General features: G+C 37.5%; 1 protein-coding gene across 1 annotated transcript in view; it reads right to left on the bottom strand.

The window, feature by feature from the left end:
• Psme4 (proteasome activator subunit 4) overlaps nt 1–14,731 on the bottom strand; it is a 120,071-nt gene that overhangs the window by 36,186 nt on the left and 69,154 nt on the right. Inside the window, exons 28-38 of the mRNA XM_038313184.2 lie at nt 12,804–13,013; nt 10,466–10,602; nt 9,366–9,419; nt 8,821–8,950; nt 6,863–6,944; nt 5,200–5,353; nt 4,697–4,766; nt 2,806–2,931; nt 2,295–2,447; nt 961–1,065; nt 373–464 (exon numbers count right to left, since the gene is read on the bottom strand). Of these exons, the coding sequence (XP_038169112.1) occupies nt 373–464; nt 961–1,065; nt 2,295–2,447; nt 2,806–2,931; nt 4,697–4,766; nt 5,200–5,353; nt 6,863–6,944; nt 8,821–8,950; nt 9,366–9,419; nt 10,466–10,602; nt 12,804–13,013 (1,313 nt within the window). The remainder of the gene's footprint in view (nt 1–372; nt 465–960; nt 1,066–2,294; nt 2,448–2,805; nt 2,932–4,696; nt 4,767–5,199; nt 5,354–6,862; nt 6,945–8,820; nt 8,951–9,365; nt 9,420–10,465; nt 10,603–12,803; nt 13,014–14,731) is intronic.

The raw sequence follows: 14,731 nt of genomic DNA, 5'->3' as shown, positions 1-14,731 counted from the left end.
GACAAAGAAGTCAGACTGGCCCCTCAAAACCTATGGCAGTACAAAGAGCTGGATGACTTATGCTGTAGCTGGTACATTGCTTACAAAGTCATAAATAAGCACCACAGCCACCAAAAGAAATTCATCATTTAATTTAGCACTTGGATAATTCATTATTTTCTGTCTGTTTTGAGACTTGCTCATGCTGATCTGGATGGCCTGGAATTTGGTGTAATAGCCCAGGCTGGCCACAAACTCATGATCCTCTCCCTAACCTCCCTAGTGCAGGAATCACAGGTGTGTACCACCATGCCTAGTAACTCATCTCCATTTATTTATTAATTAATATTAAATATTTAATAGTATCAACCTTATAGGTTTTCTTTTATTTACCATGCATCTACAAAGGAGCCCCCTTCACCACTCAATGGTGACTCCAAAAGCAGCTCAAAAAGCCAATGAAGCTTCCGGGGATCTCTGCTTTCCTGTGTTAAAGATACAAATTAATAATTAAGCAAAAGAAGTAACTCTGCAAATCAATATTACTCAGGTATACTGCAAGTAAGTATGTAAGAAACAAGCCAAACTAAAACTGGGGAGCCAAAAACAATTTAGTTATCATTACTTGTGTTAATAGTGAAAAAAATAATTAGCAAAATAGGCAACTTATATAGAAGAGGCACACGTGCAACAAGCACAGTTGTTATTAACATCATGTATTACATGGCTTTTACTATGTGTAAACTACATTTCCCAAAACATGACTTGATGTGTAGATTTAAAACTGTATTACTATGTCAGAACAGACATCAGAACCAGAGTTATAGTCAAGGGCTGCTGAGAAGGCTTGAAAAGCACCATCTTCAGTTATGAACAACAACAAAAGGCATAAACAAATTGTTAAGATTCCAAGGGGAACACAGACTGATACAATTTGAAAGCACAGTGCCCCAAGGGGAACAAGCAGAAAGCAGTACTTACACAGGACGTGGCTATGCAGGTTCCCCAGTCATTGTATGTCTCTACCGTCATGTTGGACAGAGCTGTTCTCAGCAGCGGGCACAGGAGCTCCCAAAGCTTCTCCACCTTCTCAAAGTAAAACATAGCAAAGTTAGAGACATACAACAATTATGAAAATTCCTCTTGGAAATACATACACACAAATAAGACAGGACTTCATAGACTACCCAATAAATGATCTTACTATGTTACAATTCTTATAGTGTAGTATATAAATTATATATGACCTATAGAATATAGTTCAATTTATTTCTCAGAATATCATTCAAAAAAGCGGGAAAACTATACAGTCCCTTATAAAACCTATCTTATAGGGAAAAGTTTTAAGAAAAAACAAACAAAAAACTTTTGAATAATATAGCTATCACACTAGGCAAAAGGAAACCTGAGTAGGAGGCATGGGAGCTCCAATATGACATGGAATTCACTTAAGGTGTGATCTTCAAAGTATGATAATCAACGACTGACCATGTTTGTGGTTTCAAAAGTCCAATGCACAAACAACTGTGATCTGGAAAGATAGACTTCGAGTCACCGCAAGAGGAAACTAAGATCTTTCTTTTCTAACAGCCTCACATGCAATGACTACACTGCACAGCCATGCTCTTGGGTTTTAAACAAACAAACAAACAGGGAAGTAGTATTCAGGATAAGAGGTACCAACAGGGACTTTTTTTAAATGTGATTTGGAATAGCTAATTCAACAGTAGCTCCACTAAGATAGCGGCAGGGTTCGTGTGTGGTGTATAAATCTTCTTTGAAAGAAACCATTTTTCTGGGTTTTGCTTTGTCTTAAGATTTCTTTAAGCTGGGTGTGGTGGTACATACACACCTTTAATCCTAGCACAGTGTTTCATGCATCCATGGCTAGCCTCAAACTTGCAATGGAGAAGAGGCTAATTTTGAATTTCTGATGTTCTTGCTTTCCACCTTCAGATTGCTGGGATTTTAGGACCATATCACCAAGATCCAAAAGAGGGCCTTGTGCATGATAAAACACGCTACCAACTGAAACACATCACCAGGTTCCATTTTGGCACATTTTATGGAGATGAACTTGTCATAATTCAGAAGGCAGTATCATAAATGTGATCCTGATTGCTACTTTTCTACTTTTTTTTTTCCTTTTATTCAGACAAGGCCTCATGTAGCACAGGCTGGCCTTGAACTCTAGATCTTCCTGCCACTGTTTCCCCAGTCCTGATATTCTAGTGTGTGGTGGATAAATAATCAACAAAACCCAAAAGAAAACAACCCCCCCCCCCCCCACACACACAGATAGATGATACCATCACCTTCTCAAATGTCCAATGCTTAGAACCTCTGATTAAACCAGCTATAATTTCCGCAACACATCTCTGGGTGCTTTCATGAGAATCTGCAACCAAACGTTCTAAATGGGGCTTCAGAATAGGCAGAAAGGCATCATCAAAATTTCTAAATATACCCTACAGAAACAAAGACAAAGTTAATTCAATATTGAAATAGCATTATCTTGATAATTAAGTTTTTAATTATTGTCTACATTACTCTCCCCACTAGAATTCTTTAAAAATATCAGTTTCAATAGTAAGAATATTGCAACTTTATATTAAAATACATTTTTGTTTCTAATACTAATAACAATAATTTAAAAGGTTGCCTTAAAAATTCCCAGTTAATATTAATTTAATTCATATTTTATTTCAATACCACTTTAAGAAAGACAATAGGCAAATACAAATTTTAATCAAATATTTGAAATTTATAAGCCTATAAACTGGTAATCAATAAGCTTCATGAAAAAAGTACACAAAACACAATTACCTTAAAGAGGCAGAAACGCCGGGGACTAAATTTATCTCTTCCTTTTCTGTCTTCTAAAGATAGAAAAGTAATTAACTGCTCGACAAACTTTGGGTCAGAAAAACGATCATACACAATCTGTTCTGCCTACAAAGTTGAAAAAAAAAAAAAAAAAAGAACCATGTTCAGGGTTTAAATCCTACTTTAGAGCACACAATTCTGATAAAGCTAAAATAAAATTTTAAGACTTTATTAGCTAGATGACTATAGTTTACAGGGATATCTTACTTGTGTTTTAATAAATAAAGCTTGCCTGAAGATCAGAGTGCAAAGCTAGCCACACTAATTGGCAATACAGGCCAGGCAGTGGTGGTGCACACCTTTAATCCCAGCACTAGAGAGGAATATAAGACAGGAAAAGACAGGAACTCAGGGTCTCAGTCTGCAGTCACTCTGAGGACAAGATCGCCCCTTTGTTTGTCTGAGCCTTGGCAGAGGTAAGAACTCTCTAGTGGCACTGGCGCTTACCTCTAACTCAGCCCAAAATGGCGATCCTTCCTCCAGGAACTGTAGAATGAGACTGCCCATCTTCTTGCCCTCTCTAGTGCTGGGATTAAAGGTGTGCATCACTGGGAATAAAGGTAAGCATCACTACCATCTGGTTTCTATGGCAAACTAGTGTGGCTGGGACTAAAGTGTGTCACCACTGCCTGATCTTTAAGGCTGATCAGTGCAGCTATTTTACTCTCTGCATTTCAGGCAAGCTTTATTCATTAAAATACAAATGAAATATCACTACAGCAACTCTAAGAATATTAACTTTTGCTCTTTACTTCCATGGGTTTTAATGTCATTTCTCATCCTATGAATGAAAACCAAGAATGTTCGCTCGGCTTGAGAAATGAGGGCTAACACTTTTTTCAGTGCCAGCTGAGTGCAATTTATAAAAACTTCCTAACTGCAAACCAAATTCCAACAAACCATTTCCGTCTTTGTATAATAGCAAACTTTAAAGAAAGGCTGTTCAGAACCAGAAAACTTAAACAGCAACTTGAAGAAAACTTAGATCTTAAACTAAGATTTCAAGAACTTAAGCCAAGATTTAAAGTGATAATGAGGTTTGTTCAATGAGGAATAAAATTTTGCTTCATTTTTGTGGCTTTTTTCGTTCTGTCTGTCTTTCCTTTTGTTCGGTTAGTTGTAGGCTGTCTTATTCTACAGTCCAGACTGGCTCTGAACTTACAGCAGTCCTCCTGCACTGAGTCTAGACATTACACATATACCCTACCACACCTAGCTTAACTAAAATGTTTTGATTTTAAAATCTAGATATTTGGGCTGGAGAGATGGCTCAGTGGTAACAATGGCAGTATTCTTCCCGAAGACCTGAGTTGTTCCCAGCATTCATGTCAGAGGTCACTACTTGTAATTTCAATTCCAGGAGGGTAATACCTCTTACCCTGTAGACACTTGCACCTAGGTACACTCTCATACACAGACAGTCATAATTAAAAACAATACACCAGACACACACACACACACACACACACACACACACACACGATAGTCATAATTAAAAACAATTTTAAGAATAAATCTTTAAAAAAGTCTATAAACATCTATTTCCTGAGAAGGCATGATTTATACGCAATGGAAACCCAAATTAGTTATCTTTGCTCAAGAGCCTTTTATCATCCAGAACTAATACAAAAAACCAGCAGTAAACTGTACAGAGCAGTACCTCTGTATAGCAGTGTCACCTCGCCCGAGTGATGGGACAATAGTATCATTCACCTGTATTTATGCTGTACTACACTGAAATACAAGAATGGGGCTAAAAACAGATTTGACTAAGATGGAGCTAAATCAGTAGTCAAGATGCAAGTAAAAGCACAATGAAATGAACGCTTACCTCCGTCATATCCTCCCTGCTTCTACCCAGCTTAGGCTGCTCTTCTGCACTGGCATACACAACCATGTTCCTACACAGCAAAAGTTTATATTTATAACACGAACAGAAGAAAATGATAGAGCTTCAAGAGCAAAAAAAGGAGGCTCTTTAATAGATTGTAGCTGTCTGTCTTTAAGAGTCTACAGAGCCTCATGCTCTGGTGACCTAAGTTACTGGACTCAACAATGAAAGCTAAGTGCTTGTGGTTTAGATGGGTGTGCTGCCATTTACGCAAAGGCACACAGTTCAGAGACCCCCTAGCCATACTGCATGGCATTAGCCACAGCTCAGGAATGTAGAAGAAGTGGGAAGGAATGAAGCATAACATTGGCAGGAGAAAAAAAAAAAAAAAACAGGAAGAAAGAAAAGACCTTTAAGTACCTCTGAACCTAGAAATCTAATCTAACAAATAAAGTTTACCCAGAAAGAAAGGTTTGCTGATGTGGGGGTGAACTGTAACTTACTTTGGCCAGTTGTAGTATCCCCAGTGAGTTTTTTCAACAAAGCAACTTGACTCCCATTCTTTTTTTGTTCTTGGTATATTTTTGCTATCATAGTGCAACCAATGATTATCAGGTCTATCACCAGCAAGAATTTTGGTGGGTTTAGGACATCCACCTAAAAAAAAAAGCATTCAGATTCAATCAATTTGAAAACACTAATTCCTTTTTTTATGTTTTTAAGAGGCAAGGTCACTTTATGCCCTTGCTGGCCTGGAACACAAGAAATCCTCCTGCCTCTGCCTCCCAAGTATTGAAATAAAAGGTCTGGACCCCCCATGCCCTGATTATAACTCTTTTTTCTAAAAAAGTAGACATTTATTTATTAATATTTGTGTGTCTGAAGTTAGAGGCATCCCTGTGGAACTAGTGTCACAAGCAGTTGTGAGCTGCCTGGTGTCTGTGCTTAGAGTAGAAACTGGTTCTTGTACAAAAACAATATACGCTCTTAAGCACTGAGCCATCTCTCTAGGTTTGCCTATGACTCTCAACAAGTGATCACTTACTAATATTGTCTCCAAAAAGACCCCACAGGGCTGTAGACGCCTCAGCAGGGAGAAGTACTGCCACTGTGCCAGAGTTCACTGCCCTAATCCACGCTGAAGGGACAAAGCTGACTCCCACAGTTGTCATCTTCTTCACATGCATGCCATGGTATATATGTACCCACAAACACAAATTTATTGGAGTAGTCTTATGGGAAACTGATCACACAATGTCTCTATATCCCCATAGTACAGAATACAAAAGTCTGCCTTCCTGCCTTCCTTCCTTTCCTTCCTTTTTAATGGTTTTTCAAGAAAGGGTTTCTCTGTAGCTTTGGAGCCTGTCCTGGAAATCAGAGATCTCCCTGTCTCTGCCTCCGGAGTGCTGGGATTAAAGGCATGTGTCACCACCCAGCCAGAAATACTTAAGAACATTCTTTTCCATATCAAAACACAATTCTCAGAAATAAAAACCATTAACATTGATTCTTTGTCATTAATTTTATCAACACGCCTTACTGAAATAATCATTTTTTATTCAAATGCATGTCCTTCATATCAAAAGAAAAACATTCTTAAAGAAATTTTTCTGTGGACTACAGTCTAACCCACAATTAAAATATTACATTCAAGGAGAATAATGATATGACAACTAAATCTAATATTTTACTGTCAGATCAATCATTTATTAGTGGGCAAAGTTTTCTTTTGAATAATTCTGAGAAGCAGGACAGTTGTAGTGCATGCCTTTTATCCTAGCAATAGGGCAGCAGAGTCAGGTGACCTCTGAGTTTGAGGCCAGCCTGTTCTACAGATGGAGTTCCAGAACAACCAGGGCTACCCAGAGAAACCTGTTTCAAAAACAAAACAAACAAACAAAAAGAATATTATTTTTTTCTGAGAACACAGTAAGAAAAGTAGAAAAATCAACTCTGCTTCTAATTCTCCCGCCCAGAGAGAAATATTCGATGGACTGTGTTAATATAACTTGGGCTGAGTTCTGAATTCCAGATCTTCCTACCTCTACTTCCAAACTTGTGGAATTAAAGCCCTGTGCTACCACTCCTAGCCTCTGGGAGTACACCAGGACATTTTCTAAGTATTACTGAAAAGCGCTGTTATTTACCTGGGGTATTACTTACTGATTTCATAAGGGTTGATGGTCAGCTTTTTGTGAGTTCTTTTTAGCTGCTTGAGAATACCAGCAACAGCTGAGATAGCCATCTACAAACAGATTAACACATCTACATCAAAATTCGAAATCTCTTACATGTTGTACTGCAACTGAAACTGATTCTACTTCTTTTTTTTAAACTAATCCCAGCACTCGGGAGGCAGAGGCAGGCGGATCTCTGTGAGTTCGAGGCCAGCCTGGTCTACAAGAGCTAGTTCCAGGACAGGCTCTAGAAACTACAGGGAAACCCTGTCTCGAAAAACCAAAAAAAAAAAAAAAAAAAAAAAAAAAAAAAAAAAAAAAAAATATCTCCACCCAAAAGGAGCCCTTATATTTACTCTTGGTAAGAGTGTAAAACTTATACAGACTCTATAGGAATCAGTGTAGAAGTTTCTCAAAGACTGAAAAATAGAACTGTCACCTGACCCATTCCTAAAACTTCCAAAGGACTCTACATTGTACTCTAGAGATAACTGTACATTTGTGTTCAACAGTGCTCTACTGGCAATAGCAAGGAATGGAATAGGCCTAGATGTCCATCAACAAACAAAAATGAAAATATGCTATATATACACACAATGAAATCATACTCAATCATAAACAGTAAAATGACATTTGCAAATAGATATGAAAATCATATTAAGTGAAGTATCCCAGACTTAGAAAAACAAACACCACATGCTTTCTCTCACACATAGACCCCCAGCTTCTAATTTATATTACAAGTTATTTATTTGACAATGAGTTGTGGGTACATATGGGTCAGAAAATTGGAAAGGGGACAAGAGAAGGGAAAAAGCTATAAAGAAGTAGAGAGAGTGACAGAAAACAGAAGACTTGAAAGAAAGGGGAATACCAAGTCAGAGGTTACTAGAGAAATTAACCAAAAAAGTGTGTATAAAAATGCCATAATAGAGCCGGGCGGTGGTGGCGCACGCCTTTAATCCCAGCACTCGGGAGGCAGAGGCAGGCGGATCTTTGTGAGTTCGAGACCAGCCTGGTCTACAAGAGCTAGTTCCAGGACAGGCTCCAAAGCCGCAGAGAAACCCTGTCTCGAAAAACAAAAACAAAAACAAAAACAAAAACAAAAAAAAAGCCATAATAAAATCATTTGCTTTGTATGTTATTAAAAAAAATAAGTTTAAGTCTGGGGAATGGCTTAGGAAGGTGAAGTACTTGCTGCACAAGCTAAGTGACCTGAATTCAGTCCCCTCCTCCAATCCATCAGTGGAAACTGAGAACCATCTCCCAAAAACTGTCCTCTGACCTTCACATGCATGCTGAGGTGGGGTGTGTGTGTGTGTGTGTGTGCATGTATTTGTGCATGCACACACACAAATTGAAAAATAGTTTTAAGTTAAAAAAATTAATTAAAAAATATACTGCCTGCCTATTGGCACTGGCCAGGGAAGCATAAACATTCAACTAGAAATAATTTACTACCATCTCCACCCTTGAGTTTATGCTGGTGTCTGCTAAAGAAACAGTCCTTTTTTTATTAGATCAATAGCTGCTCATTCTATTTGTGTCAGCCTCTGCGTCTTTTATTGTCCTTCTTCCAGAAATAGACAAGGCCAGGACTTTTCTGACAGCTCATTTGTAATAGTTTCAAAGCACAACCGGAAAATTGAACCCTTATTAGATTTGCTCCACTCCTTGATGAACTTTCAAATTTTTAAAAGTCAAACTTAGCCAAGTTTATAAGCTAATTCTCTATTACAACTATGTTAAAATGTAAAATACTTGATTATGCCTCCAAGTATTTGTTAAACAAATAATTATTTGCTTCTGAGCGAACAGAAGGAGATGCCAAATCAATTCATGTTAAAGCATTTATTAGGGTATATATTGTTTATAAAGAATTGAAGCAGCCTATTAAGGTAAATATTCTTAAACCCAACACAGTAGCCAAAATAAAGTGTGTACCTTTCGAACAACAATTGCATCGTGGTTGAGATTTTCAACAAAAAAACGTATGGCACGAAGAGGCAACACTCTGTCCTCCCTTAAGAGCAGAGACAGAAGCCCAATGCCTATATGCTCAAATTTCCAAGGCCTGGAGGTTGAGAAAAAGGGATGGGTGGTGAGAGACAGTAATACAAATCACAGGAGCCTTAAAAACCACTTACATTAAGAATCTGTTTTGAAACTTTCTTTGCTTGTAGCCTCAGCCTGCTGAAAGCTGAGGGCACAGGCATGTGAAGCCCTGCTCAGCTGTATATTTGAAACATAATTGTACATTTCTCAAGAATAAAAACAGGCCTACTGAATAACACTACCCTATTACCCTAAACCACTCCACGTCCCCTGCTTTTAGTCTTCTAATACAAAAACCCTATTAATACAACCATTCTTTTCCCCATGTACAAAATCCCTAAGCAGTTAAGACAAATGCTTTCATGCTTAAAAACAAAACAAACAAACAAACAAAACCCCACCTTTTCTTGAGAAGAAGAAAACTTTATACTCACAGGTTTCTCTGCTCCACACCGTCTAGTAAAGTGTTGACCAACCTTTCATAGTTCCTTTAAAAATTCAGATATGGTTTTAGTACAATACTAAGATAAACACTAGATGATGTAACATAAATTCAAATTCTGGCATAATTCACCCCCTTTTACACTTTACCATTTGACCAGACTAAAAGTTGGAAGAGACACTAAGAAAAGAACATGAAGGGCTATGTATAATGAACTACCAAATTGTTTCTTTTCTCTTAATAGTCTTAGGTTTTTGAGGTAAGGTTTCAAACTCCAGGCTAGCCTTGAACTCCTGATTCTTTGGCCTCTAGAGCAAAAATGACTAGCATTACAGACATGCCCTGAAAACTTTTTCTGAGTACTCCAAAGTAAACATTAAAACTGTAAGTAGCAATCAAGAGTTAGCAGTGTTCTGTGATAGTATGCTGGCTATCTGCAATCAATTAAGGAGACTGTGAGAGTTCAATATTCTCAAAAACATTTCTGAAAACAAGTTTGGGGCCTCAGCTGGCATCCGTATTCATAACATTTGGGATACTTTTAAGTCCAGGAGTTTCAGACAAGACAGAACAATGCCGTGAGTTTAAAAGGCATTTCACAAACAGTGAGTAGGTGCCATCACAAGTTATATGGTAAACCTGAAACTGAGTCAAGAAGGCTACTGCTGAAGTACTACCACTTTTTTTCCCCCAAGTCAGAACTTTTTCTGGTTCCCCTAATCAAAAAACAGTTTACTAATATCCTATTACAAGTTCAATAAAAAAAGAGATATCTATAGGAGTTATAAAGTAATGTACTGAACTCTAATTTAGGACTTAATAACAAAGTGCACTAATTATACTATGTCTGATACATTAGTACCTAAAAACACATAAAGGCAGTTCTCAGTGAAAAAGATACAGCAATGACTTATTTTTAGCATGCTTTTTTTCTCAGCTCTACTTGCAAGTTAAAACTTGGTCCCCTTGCAACAATCATCTCCCAATTGTCTTGCTTTTTCCCAGTAATCAATGTGTAGTGGTAAGTTATATTAGAGCTAGTTAAAATGTATTAACTGTAATATTTTCTGTTTTAGCAGAAAGTTCAATTACCTTAAGGCATCGGCATTCTTCTCCTGTTGGCGCTTCTGTCCTTCTTTAATCTTTTCTGGGCTAAGTAGCGTCTGGCTAATAGAAGGATTCTTTGATTGTTCAAGTAATTCTGCTATTGCAGCACATGGCTTTGGAATCTTATTAAAAAGAAAAAAGCATTTAAAAAGTAGAGTCATGATACACACTGTAAAGTGAAGGGAAAAAGGGCACTTGTTACCACGCCTGATGACCTGAGTTCAAATTTTAGGACCCTATCTACATAGGTAGATGGAAAGAACTCATTCCTATAATTTGTCCTCTGATCTCCATATGTTCATTGATTGGCGTGTGCAAACACACACTCATACGTCTACACAAAAATAACAGGCTCCTAAGCCACAGAGAAACCCTGTCTCGAAAATAAAGAAATGAATGAATGAATGAATGAATGAATGAATAAATAAATAAATAAATAAATAAATAAATAAATGTAGTGATTATGCTTTAAGTCCAGGACTGAACTCAGGTCATCAGGTTTGGTGACAAACACATTCTTACTGGGCTATTTTGCTGGACCAGTGGTTTGGGATTGCATCCTGAATTACTATGACTAAAAATTTTTAAAGAAAGAATAATCTACCTGGGTATGGTGGTACATGTCTGTAATCAGAGCACTCAGGAGATGAAGGCAGAGGTATCAAGAATTCAAGGCCATCCTGCACTACAGAAAGACTAACTATACCTGGCGGTAACCAATCCAATAGGGACAGTTTCAAAGAGCAAGAGATGAATTTATAGCCATAGCTATAACCCTGGTCATTAGGATACAAAGCATAACCAACCTGAGGAAAGAAGAAACTCAACTATCCTCACTTTTCTGTTCATCATGATGCACTGAGGAAGTGAGAATGCATATATTTTAGCTTTTCAGATGGTCATGAAAGGTGACTCACGCATGTAATCTCAGCATGTGGGAGGCTAAGGCAAGAGAATTGCTACAAGTTTGAGACTAGCAAAGATTATAGAGTTAGTCACTGGCTTTTAAAAAAGTACTTAAATGATGTCCTGATGTAGGAGTGTCTTATATCTATCTGTTGTTTCATTGGTTAATTAATAAAGAAACTGCTTGGCCTGATAGGTTAGAACATAGGTGGGTGGAGTAGACAGAACAGAATGCTGGGAAGAAGGCAGTGAGGCAGACACTTCAGGCAGTCGCCAGGATTCTCCTCTCTGAGATGGATGCAGGCCAGAATCTTCTCAGTAAGCCACCACCTTGTGGTGTGACACAGATTACTAAATATGGGTTAATCAAGATGTGAGAGTTAGCCAGTAAGAGGCTAGAGCTAATGGGCCAATCAGCTTTGTAACTTATAGAGATCTCTGTGTTATTTCTTTGGGGCTTCCCAGCTGTGGGGTACTGGGCTGGACAGAAACCCCAACAAACAGGCCCCCTCTTGTTACAATGTCCTACATCTATTTCAGAACCAGTGGAGTTTCTAATTCATAAAAAATCTAATTTTAATATTCTGCCCTATAAGTTATGAATCTAGCTAGTGGCAAATCTTCTTTGGCTAGTATAGCTAACCTCCTAAAAAAATCAACTCTTTTAAAAAAAAAAAAACCAGCATGGTAGGTAGGTCATGTCTGTAATCCCAGCACTCAAGAAGCTGAGTATTGTGGGAAATTTTGATCTCACTATGACACTCCCCAAGACTTCCAATAAAGTTTACTTTGAATCAGAGGGTGGATAGTTACTAGATGACCAAAGTTACCCAGACAGGTTTTGGAAGACCCAGGACATATAGAGAGATACAGGAAGTAGTATGGCAGAGTTTAAGAAAGGTTCTTAGACATTTTAGATCAATGAAGGAGAGAGAAAAGAAGTCAGTGGTCATTTCTCCATCACTCCTATGATCAATGAGGTTCTCACCCCGATATCTTGACTCCTGAGTTTTCATTGATAAAGAATAATTAGATAAATGCTTCAGCAGAGTGAGTTAGAGACCTGCCTGGTCTACAAAGCAAGTTCCAGGCCAGCCAGAGGAGAGGGAAGAGAGAAGGGAAAGTGAGGAGGAGAATGCAGTGGAGGCATACATGGAACAACGATAAACAGAGCAGTCAACTGTGCAGCCTCTTGGTAGAAAAGACCTGACTCTTTCCCAGAAACACTTTACCTTGGTGTTCCAAACCTGTTATCTAAAACAATGATCACTAAGGAACGTTAGTAGGAAAGAGAAAGTAAATGCCTTTTAAAAATTATAATAAGCCAACATATTATTATAGAAAAAAGAAAAAAAAACATGAAAAATTAAAAGCCCGAATTTCCAGTAAAATACGAGAGAACAAATAGTTTGCTTACTGTGCAGTCCAAGCCAATTGTTTCATACTGTCTATGAATCTTTTCTGCAAGGTCATCAAACAGCCTCACTATTGATGGCTTTTCCAGTGACATGGCTTGGCTAAGGCCCGAAGAAACAAGTGCTGGCCAAGTCTGCACAATACAGTCCCAATCATGAAGGTTTGCCAGGCATACACCACTATGATTTCCAAGCAGACAATATAAGGCGCCCTATAAGAACAAATAAATTTACATGGAAAACTAAGAGGCACAGAGGAAAACTAAGATTCAAACATGGCGCTTAAATTTTTACATTAGTTATTTACATATTTAACAGGTGATTTGTATATAATATTACATGTATTTACTGTGCTGGTTTTAAAAATTTGTACTTGAGGTTTAACCAAGTGGCATCCATTAATATTTTTTCTAAGTCATTTAATAGATGGTTTGCTAAAGAATGGCAATTAGGCAATATAAAAAATAAGAATAGGCCAGGCAGAGGCAGGCGGATCTCTGTAAGTTCGAGACCAATCTGGTCTACAAGAGCTAGTTTCATGACAGGCTCCAAAGATACTGAGAAACTCTCTCTCTCTCAAAAAAAAAAAAAAAAAAAAAAAAAAAAAAAAAAAAAAGAAGAAGAAGAAAAAAAAGAATAAGAATGTAAAAGTACAGATTCTACTCATATTTTCCTCAGATATGATACTGGCCTTGAAATGTACCAAAAAGTATTTTTAGTTTTAAATAACTTACCAAATAACAACTAACACAAAGTTACTAAGTATGTTACTAAACATATAAAAGCTTGGTTACTCAGGAGGGGTAGAAGGAGAGAATGGAAGGTGGATATGATGAGATGTATTATATACATATATCAAATTGTCAAACAATAAATTTTAAAATACCTTTAAAAAATCTAGCTATTTAATTATACTACATAGTTTTTACTGACAACATGAAATAGTTCTGATGAAGCAAGTACATTTTCTATTAGTATCAAAAAGTGTTGTTACTTCCAGAACACTCAATCTGAATGGATCTAAGTTGGATTGTTACCCACTGCACAGTCTAGCCTCCTCTACAGGCTCTATAGACAGTCACTGTTAACTTTCACCTCTCTAACGTTGCCCATATAAAACATTCTTGACAAGATTGACCGATATGATCAAATGAGGCAGAGCTTCCAGAAAGGATATCCAACATTGGGTGGAAGTCAGCCGCCAGAAAGTAAAGAAGAAAGGAAACAGTCAGTTGGTATCAGTCCCTGCCACTAATCTTCAGCACTGTGATATGAAGAAAATGTACAAACTACATAAAAGAATGCCTTGTTCTGATTAAATTTTAGAAGTAAGTAACTAAGCCTGACTCACAGCCTACCGAGCTGTGTCTCAGATTAATTTCAAGGAACATACTTAGTGCTAATCTTAATTATCTCCAGAAAGTGGGCACTGATGACTGTGTGTTCTTTCTGAAAGGTCTCTTTATTGCCCTTCCATGGCTGTTCCTCTCTTTTCATGGTATCTTGATCACTTTTGCTGTTTAGACTCATTTTGTTTTGAGATGGGATCTCACCACATTGCTTAGACTTGCCTTAAACTCTTGGGTTCCAGGGGTCTCTCACCTCTCCTATAACTACTTGTACAATCCAGATTTAGTGATGTTTTAGTTTCCTCATATTTAGCTATCAAACCCTAACTTTTTTTGTCCTTAATATCTCTTATTAATAACCTACTCACAGAGACTCTACTTCACCCCTGAAACTTGCCTTGTTTCTTCCTTTTTTCTGCTCTGATCGGTTGCTCAAATAATCTTATTTCTTTCCATCCCTAGTCTTCCCTTCACATTGGTTATATAATTCAGATATTTTCCACAGAGGTCTGCACAATAATCATGATGAAATGTTCTAGTATCTTAAACTTACACATATTTTAAGATAGGTGATAAGCAAA

The sequence above is a fragment of the Arvicola amphibius genome, chromosome 1 (assembly GCF_903992535.2).
Source record: "Arvicola amphibius chromosome 1, mArvAmp1.2, whole genome shotgun sequence".
NCBI classification, from domain to species: Eukaryota; Metazoa; Chordata; class Mammalia; order Rodentia; family Cricetidae; genus Arvicola; species Arvicola amphibius.
This window is presented reverse-complemented; position numbering and strand designations above follow the sequence as displayed.